The 16,132-nt window shown below is 39.1% G+C and overlaps 1 protein-coding gene across 6 annotated transcripts in view; it reads right to left on the minus strand.

The window, feature by feature from the left end:
- Ppp3cc (protein phosphatase 3 catalytic subunit gamma) overlaps window positions 1-15,389 on the minus strand; it is a 72,747-nt gene extending 57,358 nt beyond the window's left edge. For 2 of the 6 annotated variants that reach the window (XM_078030900.1, XM_078030897.1), the window contains exon 1: window positions 15,049-15,387. In XM_078030900.1, the coding sequence (XP_077887026.1) occupies window positions 15,049-15,097 (49 nt within the window). In that variant the 5' untranslated portion in view covers window positions 15,098-15,387. Of the gene's footprint in view, window positions 1-9,053; window positions 9,141-15,048 lie in introns of those variants that run through there. The other 4 variants (XM_078030898.1, XM_078030899.1, XM_078030902.1 and 1 more) reach the window with 4 other exon arrangements.
- Window positions 15,390-16,132: the final 743 nt, after the last annotated feature.

Genomic DNA, 16,132 nt, shown 5'->3' on the forward strand with positions numbered 1-16,132 from the left:
TGTAAATATTTGTATCATGCTTTCATAATTACTGATACTACAGACAGTAAATTATTCATGTGTTGCTCACATCATTACTATGAAGAGACATTGTAGCTGAGTTAGGATTTCTAGAACTGTTTTAGTCCAGAAGCAGAACATACAGGGAACAAACTATTTACATCCAAGATCACCTGAACAAATCAGAACCTCTCAAATGGAAAATGCTACTGATTACCATGTACTTTGGATGACTTTATCTTTTATCCTCTTGGTTATTTTCTTCTTTCTCCAGTGGTCCAAGAGTCGCTGGTCTAGACTGTCAAGAAAGACCCCTTCCTTTATTCTAGTATATATACCAAGACCTTTACTCATGACAATTACCAAATATTGGATGTAATTCAGACTCTTGCAAATGTGAACAATCCATTTTCAATTTTTTTTTAGAGAGAGAGTGAGAGAGGAGAGAGACAGAATTTTTTTTTAATATTTATTTTTAGTTCTTGGCAGACACAACATCTTTGTTGGTATGTGGTGCTGAGGATCGAACCCGGGCCGCACGCATGCCAGGCAAGCGCGCTACTGCTTGAGCCACATCCCCAGCTCCATTTTCAAAATTTTAAAAAAATTTTATTTGTTACTAAAGGAAGATTCAAATAGATTTTGAGATATATGGGACATTATTTCAAACTTCAATAATAATTCTTGTCTGAGTTTTTGTCTGTTGCAGATTGTAGTGTGTTATCTCCAGAGTCATTATACCAATCAATGCAATAAAGGATCATCTAAGACATTTAAGAAAAAGAACAAAATGGCCCAGTGCTTTAAAGGTCAAAATATCAAAGCACTGAAAGCTTGATAAACATTTACAACCTATCAAAGAATGATACAATGCTTGCTTTATCAACTCCCCTAAATGGTAAATCCTCCAATTTAGCTGAAGAATGATCAGAAGCAGAGGCTGAGAATTGAAACAGAAACTACAGATTGCTCACAAATGCTCAGAAAAATACTGCTTGCAAAACAGATAAACAGAACCAAACCAAACCACAAAGTATATTGCAGACTTCCTAAGCTAAAATCTTTTTAAAATACCAGCTCTCCAAGACACAAAGGTTCCAACACCGTAAAATAAAATAATCTAACACCAACTTCTCAGGGATTCACATGGACTAAAGAAAAAACCACTGACAGTATATTCAAATAACTCACCCAAACTATAGATTCTAGCCAAACCCTGACCAGACCTCCAACTTGAATTGAAAGTGCTGCAACTTTTTAATTAATTTATTTTATTTTACTTTATTTTATTGTTTGCAGTACTGGGGATTGAACCCTGAGTCTCACATATGATAGGCAAGAACAATGTCACTGAGCTACACTGCCAGTCCCTGCAACCTCTTTTTAGCCAAAGTAAATCATCTGCATGAAGTCCAGAATTTTATAGTTCAGCCTCCACAGCTTTTTGTTTTTTATTTTTAAATTTGTTCTTGTTATTTATACATGACAGTAGAATGTATTTTGACACATTGTACACAAATGGAGCACAGGTTCTCTTTCCTCTAGCCCATCACGGTCACAACTTTTTTAAAGTAGGATTTATTTAGGGACTATACGCTGCACCCACCGATGTGCTGAATTTGATAAGCTCTGACATGTTTACATTTGTCAAACCATTACTCCAATCAAGGTAAGTAACATTTCCACCACCCTGAAAAGATCTAGACAAGGATCATTGGTTTGCTTTTTATCAGTACAGATTCATTTGTACTTTCTAAAGTTTTACATTAATGAACTATGCAGTATGTGTCCGGCTTTTTTTTACTGAGCATGATTTTGTGATTTATCCATACCTTGCATGAGTCAATCGGGTTGTATCTTTTTATTTGCCAAGCAGTATTCCATTGTGAGTATATACCATATTAAGATTTTCCATTTACCTACTGGGTATTTCTTGATTGTTAACTAAACACACTATAAACATCTGTGTATGGATCTTGTGTTTTCATTTCTCTTGGGTAAATACCTAGGAGTAGAATGCCAGGGTAGTATGGGGAAGTGTATAATTAACATACTATGAAACTGCCAATTTTCCAAAGCAGTTTCACAATTTTACATTTCTAACAGCAGTGTATGAGTTCCAGTCACTTATATATCCCTGCCAGAACTTAGTCAATGTCTTTTAGTTTCAGTTATTCTCTTAGTTATGTAGTAGCATCTCATTTCCCCAATAGTTAATGATTTTGAATGTCTTCTTGTATGTTACTGGCCATTTGTATATTTTCACTTGTGACTTATCTGTTTAAAACTTTTGCCTATTTTTAAATTTTTGCTGGTTTTCCACTTATTAGTGAATTGTAAGTTCCTCATATATTCTGGATATCAGTTCTTCATAAGACATACATAGTGTAAATATTTTTTTCCCAGTCTGGCTTGCTTTTTCCTTTTCTTAATGAAACATCTTTAGAAGAATAAGATTTTAATTTAATGAAACCCAATTACCAGTGTTTATGATGCATGCTTTTTGGGACCTAAGAAAACTGTGTCTACCCTAAAATCACAAATATTTCTCCTCTATTTTCTTTTAGAAATTTATAAATTTATAATTTATAAAAGAAATTTTTCTTTTAGAATTTTATAACTTCATCTCTCCAAGACCCAACTCCTATGGCTTGAGGATAAGAATTTCAACTTGCAAATTTGGGAGTGTCACACAGACATTCAGACCATAGTACCATATAAGTCATTAACACTTTTTCTTTACAAATTAGAGTAGTATGGCATAGGCTAGAATGAAAACAATCTCTCTCTGAAAGACCACTAAAGTCCAAACAACAACTACATAGGTAAAACACACAATAAATAACATTCATATGCAAGATATACCATGGAAACAAATGGATTTTGTATAATTTTAATTAACTATAACTCCCTTTTTCTCATACACACACCAAAGTAACTGTGAAGTTGTCATTAGAGGTAATCCTGAATCTACTCTCATTCTTTCACAGACACAAAATCATTCAAGATTTCAAAACCTGTTGGTAACAAACTAATTACAACACACTTCACAACTGTATTGCACTGGGGAATAGTAAGAAACTTGCAGTTCTGTTTTTAAAAAGCTAAAAATAATAAATCACTAACTCTACCTGTTTGGTATCAACTTCAATATGTGAAACATAATGCCACAAGATAAAACTGCACTCTTCTTTATAACAATGAAACAGTTTATTTTTGTAACAGTTACTTAAAGAGGATGGTTGGTGACCTCCTTAATTTGATTTAAAAGCAGCAAACTCTGAAGAAATCTACTGAGCACAATTAACACCACCTTCCTCTTTTCCTAATAACAACAGCTAGGAAAGACTGGTGTAGAATCACAAACTTATGTTTCTTTCCGGAACTCAAACATTTCAGTCTCATCTCTAATACCAGTTGAGGAGATTTATAATTTCAGTCCAGTCATTCAGTGTCATCCTTCTAAAGGCTGAAAGACTGCACATTATCAATTGAAAAAAAAAATTCAATAACTAAATAGATCTAAGGTTTTAACAGCTAACCTCCATAGTACCCGGGGAGAATAATGACATTTGTTAAAAGTTAAATTTGGAATCTTTAGCAAACAAAGGGTTATACAGGTAAAATTTTTAAATATAAATTTAAATTTATATTTAAATATAAATAATTATATTCTAGTTAAATATTTTTTTATCTTGTACATAGCACATGCTCACACATTCACACACTAGGGGTAATGGGTAAAATATACAAGTTTAACATGCGGAGTTTACCTTGGAGAACATTATGCTCTAGTTAAGTAAGCAAATAATTCACATAAAACAAGATAGATTATACCCACAGAAACATGAAATAATACATTGCATGGTAAAGACTAAGTATAGAAGATTATAAGGGGAATCAAACATGAAATCAAGGAAGGTACAAATTTGAGCCTGGAGGTAAGTTTTCTGGCAGGTCCAAAGCTACTTCTACACTTTAAGGAATTTGTTACAGCAAACACCCACCCCTGTATCTAAAGGAATACTACAAGGGAGAAAATAGAAAATTCCAGTAAATACTGTGTGTAAAAATATTTTAGCTGAGCATGGTAGCACATGCCTGTAATTCCAGCAGCTCAGGAGGCTGAAGCAGGAGGATTGTGAGTTCAAAGCCAGCCTTAGCAACCTAGAGAGGTCCTGAGCAACTTGGCAAGACCATCTCAAAATAAAATATAAAAAGAAAAAAAAAAGGGCTAGGGTTGTAACTCAGTGGCTAAGCACCCCTGGGTTCAAACTCCAGTACAAAAATAATATTTATTTACTTATTTATTTAGTACTAGGGATTGAACCCAGGGGTGCTTAACCACTGAGTCACATCCCCAGCCCTTTTTATATTTTGAGACAGGGTCTCACTAAGCTGCTTAGGTCCTCCCTTAGTTGCTGAGGCTGGCTTCAAACTTGGGATCCTCCTGCCTCAGCCTTTTAAGTTTTCCATATTCATTTCAAATATATATGTACACGTGTTTGTGGAGGGGGGTGATACTGGGGATTTAATTCTGGGATGCTGAACTGCTAAGTCCTTTTTCAGTTTTTAATTTTGAGACAGGGTCTCTCTAAGTTGTTTAGGGCCTTGCTAAGTTACTGAGGCTGGCTTTCAACTTGAAATCCTCCTGCCTCAGCCTCTCAAGTCACTGGGATTACAGAAGTGCACCACTATGCCTGGCTCAAACTGCATTTTTATATTTAACATAGCTTTCAAGATCGGAAATAGAGCCATGTTACCATTTTTTTCTTCATGTTTTTTATGAGCTCCACAGGTAATTTTGTTTGGTAACAAGAGCTGAAAACCATCATTCTAAGACAGTTCATCTGTTAATGTTCCCAAACCTTGATTCTACCATGTATCAATTGCTGTTAGATTACCTTTATTTTAACAGAAATTCTTTTACAAGGCTTCTAACTTAGAAGCCAAAACCTTAATCAAACTAGGTCTGCACATGATTCAAAACAAAAGCCAAATTATAAAAATTAAGTTTCTAGTGGGCAAAGGGCATTGGTGTGGCTATAAAGGGGAAATAATGTAAAGAAGTCTTAGGCTGACAGCCTGTTTAGTGTCTTTTTTTATTCTTTCTGTTAATGCTGAGGATCATGCATGCTAAGTGAGCACTCTACAACTGAACTGTAACCTCCGCCCACTGTGGGGTATTTCGATTATTCTGGTAAGGCAAAGCTAATACGTGTGTACTGCATGGATAGACACACACGATTGTGATATAAAATAAGAAAAAAAAACTCTGGATTATGCCAATGTCAATTTCTTGGTTTTGCTATAGTACTGTAATAGTATGTGAGGTTGATGCAGTGGCCAAAGGGGGCTTGTGGGAGGGTTTTTTTTGGAACTTCCTGTACATTTCTTTGCAACATCCCTGAATCTATAATTATCAACATGAAAATAAAATTTTCAAAACTCAGTTTCTAAAGTTCACTGAAGAAATTCTGCAACTTTTCACCATCAAATTCAACTCAGTATACTGCTATAATATACACCCACTACATAAACAATGTATATATGCTGGTAATATAAGTAAAATCTGATGCAAATCTGCATAAACAAAAAAGGCTATGTTGGGGATAACCATTTAAATCCTGAAATATGAAAGACATGCCTGAAAAGTTACTGGCCTATGAGCTGCTATTTTAAGATGACTGTATGGCCTAAGCCTCCTGGGATACTAGGGTTTACCTAAATAGCTACCTGGGTTGACTACAAATGACTCTGCTTTCATGCTATTTTAAGCTAGCAAGCCTGCCCTACTTTTGCAAACTCATTTCCTAATCTGCTCACCTGCCTTCCCAATCATGAACCAGTTCAACACAGCTGAAGAGGTTATATTAACTATTATTGCTGAAAATAATATTGCCTTTCAGACTTTCATAACTTAATAGAACAAGTAATTTTATTTCAGTGATCTGATCAAGCTCTTTGAAGTCATTCCCTCTGCAATTTGATGGTCACGGAGCTCACTTTCAAAGTAAGGCTAAGATATGGCCCTCCTAGAACCAACCAAATAATCACAACTCTCAGTGACAGTCAACAGAAACAATAACATTTTTTCCTAGAAGGCATAAAGAAATACTTTCTTTGTGCAGTGCCATTTTTAAAAATTAGGCTATCTGTCATGTTGGAAACAAAGTCACATTTTCAATTTAATGGAATACTAGTTTGGTATATTTTGCTTATAATGTTTTTATTTGTCTTGTGGTTTTGCTTTTTAAAAAAATACGATAAGCCGAGTACAGTTGCACACGCCTATAATCCCAACACCTCAGGAGGATCTCAAGTTCAAAGCCAGCCCCAGCAACTTAGCAAGACCTTATCTCTAAATAAAATATATAAAAGGGCTGGGGATGTGGCTCAGTGGTTAAGCATCCCTGGTTCAATCCCTGGCACAAACACAAAAAAGACAAATCATATTGTATATATTTATGGGATATGATGCTTTGATACATGTATATTATATGGAACAAACTAAAAAGCTCATTAACATACTCATCACCACAATTACCTGTCATTTTATGGTGATAAATTTACTTATTTTGAAATATAAAACACATTAGTATTAATTATAGTCACTCTGCTGTGCGACAGACCTCAAAACCTATTCTTCCTATCTGAAACTCTGTATACTTTAATAACTCCCCATTCCTCCTCATCACCCCCCAGGCCTCTTGTAACCATCAGTCTACTTTCTACTTTTGGGTTCAATTCTACTAGATTCTATATGTGAGATCAAGCAGTATTTTTGTCTCTCTGTGCCTAGCTTATTTCACTTAATATTTTATCTTCCAGATTCATCCATGTTGCCACAAATGGCAGGATGTCCCCCCTTTTTAAAGCTGAATGCTAGCCATTGTGTATGTATGTGTTGGACACTCAGTGTTGATGGACACTCAGGTTGACTGTATAATTTGGCTACTGTGAGTAATGCTGCAATGAACATGGGACACAGATACACCTTCAGCACACTGCTTTCAGTTTCTCTGGATACGAGCCCAGCAGTGGGATTACTGGATCATATGGCAGTTCTATTTTTAGTTCTCTGAGGAGCCTCCACACAACAGAAACAATAACTTCTATACTGACATCATATATTTTGCATAAATACTAAATACATAAAATAGTATACATACAATACTAAAAAACAACCAACTTGTTACCATGGATAAATCCACTTTTATTACTCCAGTCATACACTAAAACCACTCTGTTTCACTTTAAAATTTCCACAAAGCCCTAGGTCATAAGAATAACAAAACCTAAGTGCCCACACTGGAAGAACACAAATTAAGTCTCATCTCTTTAGGCCACTGATCAAGAAGTTTAAAACTTTAAAGACCATCAATTTACAGAGTGTGAGAGCAGACATTTCACACCAGACATAGTCTACAGTTTAGTCAACTGCTCTTTTTCTAGTGGTATTAGTCATAGGCAACTCCATAGGTTTAATTTTCTGTTACATTTTTAGGAAGCTATTATATACTATACTGTGTGAATACATTTCATGCAGTATTTAAGCTTCTAAGTATAACCAGAAATGACAGGAATTCATCAAATATTTGTTTATGAGTACATGATTTCCAAAATTCTACATATGCTGCCCAAAAAGGAAAATTTCACCTTAAGTATTTTATTATTATTATTATTATTATTTTGGTACCAGGTATTGAACACAGAGCACTTAAACATTGAAACACATCCCCAACCCCATTTTTATATATTTTATTTAGAGATAAGGTCTCGCTGAGTTACTTAGGGCTTTGCTAAGTTGTTGAGGCTGGTTTTGAACTTGTGATTCTTCTGCCTCAGCCTCCTGAGACTGGATTGACAGGTATGCACCACCACACCTGGCCCTTAAGTATTTTAGGTTTAAATCCTTTCAAAGCTAACAAAACTAAGGTGGGGAAATATATAACACTTGGGTGTGTGGTGGGAAGAATCCTGTGGCACTCTACCACTGTACTACATCCCCAGGCCTTTTTATTTTTTTATTTTTAAAATTTGAGACTATTGTGCTAAGATGCTCAGGCTGGCCTCAGACTTGCAATCCTCCTCCTTCACTCTCCCAAGTCACTGGGTACAACATATTACTTTAAAAATCTTCATTTAACATATGCTAACTTAAGTAAAACAGATATGCTGTCAAATTTCACAAGATTCAAGATTAACTGTTTTTCCCATGGTGCTGGGGATCAATTTAGATACCTGACCATACTTAGGCAGGTACTCTACCACTGAACTATATTCTCAGACCCAGGATAACTTATTTGCTTTTTTGGGTACTGGAGATTAAACCCGGGGGTGCTCTACAACTGAGCTACATCTCCAGCCATTTATTTATTTATTTATTTATTTATTTATTTATTTATTTATTTATTTATTTATTTGGAAACAGGCTTTCCCTAAATTGCTGAGGTTAGCTTCCAATTTGCCACCCTCCTGCCTCAGCCTGCTTAGTAGCTGGAACTATAGGTGTGTACCAGCATGCCTGTCCTCTCTCTCCCATTTTAAATTTGTGGCAAGGAGAATAAATAACAAAGACCAAACAGCTAGTAATTGGCAGAAACTATGCTCTTTTCTACAGCCTTTATAAAATGTTTCTTATGCCTGCATTTACTTAAACATTTTCTATGCACTTAACCATTTACACCAGGTACTGTGTTCAGCACTAAGGATTCAGTTATTGCCCTTGAAAAGAACCATGTTGTGTGAACAAAAGACATGAAAACCACTTTTTCCCCCTTTAGTGTTGATGATAAAACCTAGAGCCTCGCACATGTTAGCAAGTGCTTTACCACTAAACTACATCACCTTCTTGTGCTTGACATCTTTGTGAGCACTTCCTGCCGGGGGATAAACTCAACTGATGAACAGGCTTGCACCTCGCATTACCATCAATGATGAACAGTTGAGTTTATCCCCCTGTATGCTACACCTCTCCAGCCTTGCACTGTTTTCTTCCTTCACATTTCATACCCCCATCCCCAACCCACTTTGTCACTGCTTGTACGCACCTGGAATGCTTTATAATGAATGGGCTCTTTGTCTTACTTCTGTGTAGAATCTTGTCCCACCACTTGCTTCTTCCCTACCTGTTTATGAGTTAGCTAAGAGGATTTCTGAGAAGATTTCTCTACTCTGCCAGGTGGCTGTACAGAGTAATGGTTTATAGAATGTGGACATTGATGTCAGACATCCCTAGATTCAAATTCTTTTAGTAGCTGCTTGACCATGGACAAATTAACTTTGTTTTGCCTCAGTTTGCCTATCTGTATGAGAGATTTAATAAAACCTAGCTTACTGGGTCAAATAAACTACAAGTGTAACAGCAGGAGCACATGCATACATGTCAGCTGCTGTAGTAATCACCATCATCATTATCATCATCAATAGCTATTAAAAGATCTCTTATGAGTTGCCACAATCTCAATGCTTTACAAACTTTTAAGAATGTTTGGAGCCTGGAGCAGTGGCGCCTGTAACCCCATCAGCTCTGGAGGCTAAGGCAGGAGGATTGTGAGTTCAAAGCCAGCCTCAGCAATTTAGCAAGGCCCTAAGTAACTCAGTGAGACCATGTCTCTAAATAAAATATTTTAAAAGGACTGAGGAAGTACCCCTGGGTTCAATGGATTCAATAATCCCTGGTACCATCTCCCCCCCCCAAAAAAAAAAGTTTGGGGCTGGGCATGCAGCAGCCACGGCAAAGCACTTGCCTAACATGTACAAGGCCCCAGGTTCAAGCCCTAGTAAACGTAAGTCCTTTCAGGGCTCTGTGAGTTTACTCGATGTATGAATCTCAAATAGCATCAATTTCTAATATTTCAAAAGTTCAGCAGCTTGTTAGTTACAATTGTAAGTTAAACAAATGTTGTTGACAAATACAACGGATATACACTATTTGACATTGAAAATTTATACTTAAAAATGGTTCTGAATTGGTATTCTAATAAATTATTAGTGTGCCTCCCTGAAAACTAAATATGAGTATTGGCACTTTCAAACCATCACAGAAAATGTTTAATTAAAATTACAAAATTTTTGCTAAAATAATATGCAATATTTTCATCATAAAAGCTTTAAATGGACCAGGTGTGGTGGCACATGCCTGTAATCCCAGCGGCTCAGGAGGCTGAGCCAGGAGAATTAAGAGTTCAAAGCCAACCTCAGCAACTTTGTGAGGCCCTAAGCAACTCAGTGAGACCTTGTCTCTAAGTAAAATACAAAATGGGACTGGAAATGTGGTTCAGTGGTTTAGTGCCCTTCAGTTCAATCCCCAGATCCACTCCCCCGCCACACACACCCAAAAAAAAAAGCTTTAAATGTATGATCCATTTTTCTTTAAATTCAAAATATGTCAACAGATAGAAATGTAGAAAAGTATTAAAAGCAGTTATATCTGGACGTAAGGAATATGAAGTCTTTGTTTTCTTCCCTTTATGCCTTTCAAATTTTATGATTGATTGGGTTACGTTATATTTAAAAGGGAAAAGAATATTTTAGGGCATCAAGAGCAATGGAAATAAATGAAGTATAGGTACTAGAGGCTGAAAGGAGGTAGTGTATACTCATGGAATTGGCTATACTACTCTTCTTAAACATCTTTTAAGAAAGTCATCGCCACTTTATCCTAAAGCCAGAACGTTAAGGAGTAGGTAGTAGCGCAGGACATGGGCAATATACAGCCTGTCTGAATTCCAAGAGAATGAGACAAAAGGGGCCAGCAGCTTACAGAAAAGACGCCTTTCAGTCATAGACCCTATTCAGCCACCAAACGACAAACTTAAGAGAATGGATTCCCCATGTCAGTATTGTAATTTCTGCAGGAAAAGGAATTTGGAAACCAGGGGGTAGGTGGTTGGGGATCAAACTGAAAGAATTTCACAATTCAAACCTTTTGAGATTCTAGTTCTCTGCTCCAAATACCATACCAATGATAATGTATCTGAGCCCCTTTAAAATTAAAAGCTCAATCTCCCCACTTCCCTTAAAAATTGTTTTTCTGCAACTGAACTTTCTCATGCTGAGGATGGAAACTGAGGAACTGGTCAGAAGGCACAGGCAGGAAGTACAGTGCCAGGAAAAGCTGAAAAAAAACCCTGGAATTATAACCTATCTCTGGCTAGCACAGCTTGGCTAAATCTATATATTTGTACTTCCTAACTTTTGCTCCTATAAATTGTAATGTTCCTCTAGGGCAGGTGGAGGTATAAGTCCTCCTCAGTTTTGGCCAAACTGCCATTAAATTCATTTTTCTTTTTTTATATATTTGCTCTTATTTCTGATAGGATCAAATGACTAAATCCAGTCCAGGGGAATCCCAGCAGGGCTTGTGGCCTGCTGCCTATCACAGTGATACCCTAATGCAAGGGGTGGGCTGCTGTAGGGGCTCATGAGTACATACTACCTCCTTTCAGCCTCTTTCAAAAGAGACAAATGAGCATCTATTAGGGCACACTGCAAATAGCACTCAAAAAAAAACATTTAATGGGTGAAAGCATAAGAATATTTTTTAAAGGGCTGGGGATGTGGCTCAAGCTGTAACGCGCTCTCCTGGCTTGCGCAGGCCACTAGGTTCGATCCTCAGCACCACATAAAATAAAATAAAGATGTTGTGTCCGCCGAGAACTAAAAAAAAAAAAAAAAAAAAAAAATTGAAAAATTCTCTTTCTCTCTCTTTAAAAAAAAGAATTTTTAAACATAAAATGAATACCTTCAACAGCTAGAGAAGAAATCAGCAGCCAGAGATGTTCTAAAGCAGGAGTATCTGTCTCTTCACATTATACCAGTGCAACTCCACCCAGAGCACTTCATATTGTAGAACTAATATTTCCTAAGAAGGGCTTCTTAATGTAATTTCATATACTAATCTGACATTTTTCAAACATTAATGGTTTCTCTACTAACCACTTACATAGTAAGAGGTCTGTTATCAAAGTACTGTCATATTCATAATATTTACCTTAAGCGTTCCACAACAGTTATGTCATTTGCATGACCTGCACTTGTCAGGGAAGATATTATTACAGATTAAATTTTTAAAAAAATTTTTTTAGTTATAGAGGGACACAATATCTTTATTTTATTAATTTTTAATTTTTATGTGATGCTGAGGATCGAACCCAGTGCTTCACATGTGCTAGGCAAGCACTTTAGCACTAAGCCACAACCACAGCCCTACAGATGAAATTTTTAATGTAAATACAAGAATACACATAGGGTAAAAAGAAAAAAGAAAAGAAACAAACAAACAAACCCAAGGTCACAAATCCTGTCCAGAAGCAGAAGTAAAACCTAGGTTTTTTTTTACTAGTAATCTAGCCTCCTTCAGTTTCAGAAAGCTCCATTTAAAGGACACTTAACATACAAATTTCTCCCACCCACCTACTCTCCTCTAAGATTTGCTCAAACAAAACAATTAAGCAGAATTTAAAGTTAAGAGGAAATAACAAAACCAAAAATAACTGGGGTGTGGCATCACCTCTGAAGAAGCTTTTGAGCTGTGAATAAACATAGATAATCTGGCCAGACAGAACCACATGAGATCAGGATTTAGTGCCTAATACAATAGACCTTAACTATTTATATTTCCTTTCTTTTTTTGTGGTACTGGGGATGAACCCAGGGGTACTTTACCACTAATCACATTCTCACCCTGCCCCCCCTTTTTTTCCACTTTTACTTAGAGACAGGGTCTCAAATTTGTCAAACCCCTGCCTCATCCTCCTGAGTAGCTAGAATTATAGGTATGTGCCACCATGCCTGGCACAAACCTTATATCCTTAAAAAGAAACTTCCAACTATTTCAACCTCTGAAAAGCCCAGAGGGGGAAAAAAGCAACATTGTTACCAACTATAGCTGTGGTCAAGTTCTTATGCTAAAGTTTTTATATGTGAGATAAATCCACATGTTTAAGGGCCTGAACATGCTTATGTTTCACTTATTTAAGAATAGTCTAAGTCAGACACAATGGCACATGCTTTAATCTCAGCTACTTGTGAGGCATGAGGCAAGAGGATTAAGAGTTCAAGGCCAACCTGGGCAATACAAGATATACAGGAGAATATATATATGTGTATATATACACATACATATATATATATGCCAGCTCTGGCATGGTGACACATGCCTGTCATCCCAACTACATGGGAGGATTACTTGGGCTCAGGAGTTAAAGACTGAGCTGGACAACAACATAGTAAGACTGTCTCAAAAAAAAAAAAAAGGAGTAGTATTAGTATTAAAAGTACACAACATAATTGGTAATTTGGCTGAAGAACAAATTTATATTATTTAGACTATGAGGGTGGCGTTCACTTAGGTATGAACATGCCTAGCAATAACAAGCACCTAAAATTTCAGTGCTGTATTTTACTTTACTTCTTAAAGGGTCTTAAAGGGTCATATAAGATTCTCCTTTTTTATGGTAGAAATTACGCTGTACAATGGTGGTCAGATTTTGAGATTCCTGAAGGTCTGAAGGCTGCCACTAAGCTTTACTTAGATCTTATTTATCCTGACTTGACACACAGTTCTGATTTATCTGGTTTTCCTGCCCACTTTGGCTTAGAAGTAGCAGATTAGAAGGCAATAAGGACATATTTGACAGAGAACAGTACTGCAAAGATAAAGACAGACAAAACACTAAAATGGTATAGTAGTGAGGAGTCATCTTAGTGCAGGAGGAAACTGCCAACACCCATCAGAACACACCAGCCATATTAACAGTACAGCACAGAAGTTAATGTACAAAAATGACGACCTTGATTCATCAAAAAAGGTTATGTGTAGCATATTCTGAGTCTTAAAAGAAGGCTATATACTCCTTATGGGTTAGATATTAGGAAGATTTACATTAAAATGGTCAAAATAATTCAGCTGTTATATGAGCAATTGACTTAAATCCCTTATGATATCCAATACTGAGCAGATAAGTCTCAAAAAATACTATCATATTTAGTAAGTATTAGATGGTGTAAACATTCAACACTTATAATACTGATACTATTTTCCTTCCCTAAATGGGCAATAGGCTTTTCCCTTAAAAAAAAAAAAAAAAAGTATTATTGTCACAATCTTAGTTTCCTTTCTCCAATACCAAAATGAAAAAAAAAAAGTATTTTAATAGTTTTCCTCTATAATGCTGTAATGCTAACCACTTCATCCAGAGGCCACTGACACAGCTAATCTAAGTATTTTCCTTTCTTTTAGTGTTTTCAAACCGGTTATTAACAGGAGAGAGAGAGAAAGGGCTGGGCTTAAGTCTCAAGGCTGGACAAAAGAAGCAGATGAATTAGTGGTCATGTTTGACAGGTCTTGTCAGTGTAAAGGCAGAAACGACTTCAACATAAAACCCTGCAGAGATTCAGAAAGGAGCACTTTTTGTTTTGTTCTTATAACAACAACAATAACAACAACAAATCTAATAAGGTGGGCATCTGAATAGAGAACATTATTCTCCAAGTCTCTACAGTCAAAGGAAATATAAAGGACCAACATCGTGTTTAAAGGTCTGTCAATCCGCTTTAAAGATAACACACACTTCTCTCTCTCTGTGTCAGCATATGAAGTTTCCTTTAGCAACAGGGCGATGGTCTAGAGAAAGTAGGCCAAAGGTACCCGATACATGTCCTAAGAAAGAGGGCAGGGAGAGGGGTCAAGAAAGACCTGATCCTAAAAGATCCTAACTGGAAAAGTCCAGGAAAGTCCCTGCCCACACCAGCCCTGCTGCCCCCGGACAGGAGACCAGAAAGGAGGGACCGTCCCTCCGGGAGCGGTAGGCGCAGTCCCCGCGGCACCTGGGCGGCACCGCTCCCGCTGTCCGGGCGCCGGGGACCGCCGAGGACGCCGGTGCCGCCCGCCGGCCGCTCCGCACCCTCCGGGTCCCGCTCGGGTGGGCGCGGCCGGGCCCCCGCCTCCCGCCCGCCGCCCCTGGGTCCCGGCGCCCGAGCCGCCGCCCAGCGAGGGCCGTTTCCAGAGGGTCGCCGAGGAAGGCCCGGCCCGCTTGGCACCTTTGATGACGCGCTCGGTGGTGGAGAATTGTAATTGCTTCCTGGACATGGTCCCCCGGCCTCCTCCCGGCTCCCGGAGACGGCCGGACGCGCGCCTCCGCCTCGCCGCCTTCCTCTCAGGCGCTCTCGGCTCCCGCGGCCGTCAGCCCGCCGAGCCCGGCCCCGACCGGGACGGCGCCACGGGGAGGACCGGCTTCCAACTGCACCGACAGGCTGCGGGCGCACCGGCCGCTCCCTCCTGCGGCGCCCGCGGCTGGCGGGGACCACCGCGTCGAGAGCGCCGGCGACCGCGGCGGAGCGAGGCAACCGGGGCGACCGCAGCCGCTCGCGTGCGCGACCCCGCGCCGCGCGCGCCACCACGCGCGCGCGCCTGCTCCGCGCTGCCGGCGGGGTCCCGGCTCCCGGCGCGTCTGCTGGGTTCCTCCGCCCGCACTGTCCGGGCGGCTGGCTCCCTTCTCCCGCTCGTCGCTGTCCCCGCGCCAACGCCAAAAGCAGCCCCGAGGTCCATGCAGGGAGGCCAGCGAGGCGCGGCCATCTTGCCCCGGCCGGCGACCCTGCCCCCTCGGCCTGATCCCCCTGCCCCGTCCCTGCAGAGCGGTCAGGCCCCCTGCCCCCCACTGTTTCATCCTCCCCCGCTTCGACCCAAATCTCCGAGCCGCCTGGTTTAAGTTCTCATATTTGTTGAGTGCACTTAGTATGGTAAGATGGACCTTCGCGTCCATCCTAGTTCCTACCCAAACTTGAGGTCCAAGAACCCTTCCCTTCTTTTCTACGTCCAAGAGAAAGGGGTTTGGGGAGGGAAGGGCCTGCCCCTGGGACTCCAGGGCCAGACGTCAGGGGTGAAAGGAACTGACCTTTGCCTTAACTCTGTGTCACCTGCCCACCTGGAGGGGTCCCTTCCCCCTTGATTCAGTGACATAGTACTTGTATGTCACATGCTGTTTGTAGTTCTGCAGTGTTCGGGACGGTTTGCATCACCATAGGCAGTCTCTATTAGATTCTTGACAGTCTGGCTCAACTCTAGATTAAAAACTGAACTTTATTGCTTCTTAAAGTATAAGCCTAGAATAAAATACGAACCATC

Source organism: Ictidomys tridecemlineatus, chromosome 14 (assembly GCF_052094955.1).
Source record: "Ictidomys tridecemlineatus isolate mIctTri1 chromosome 14, mIctTri1.hap1, whole genome shotgun sequence".
Taxonomy (NCBI): Eukaryota; Metazoa; Chordata; class Mammalia; order Rodentia; family Sciuridae; genus Ictidomys; species Ictidomys tridecemlineatus.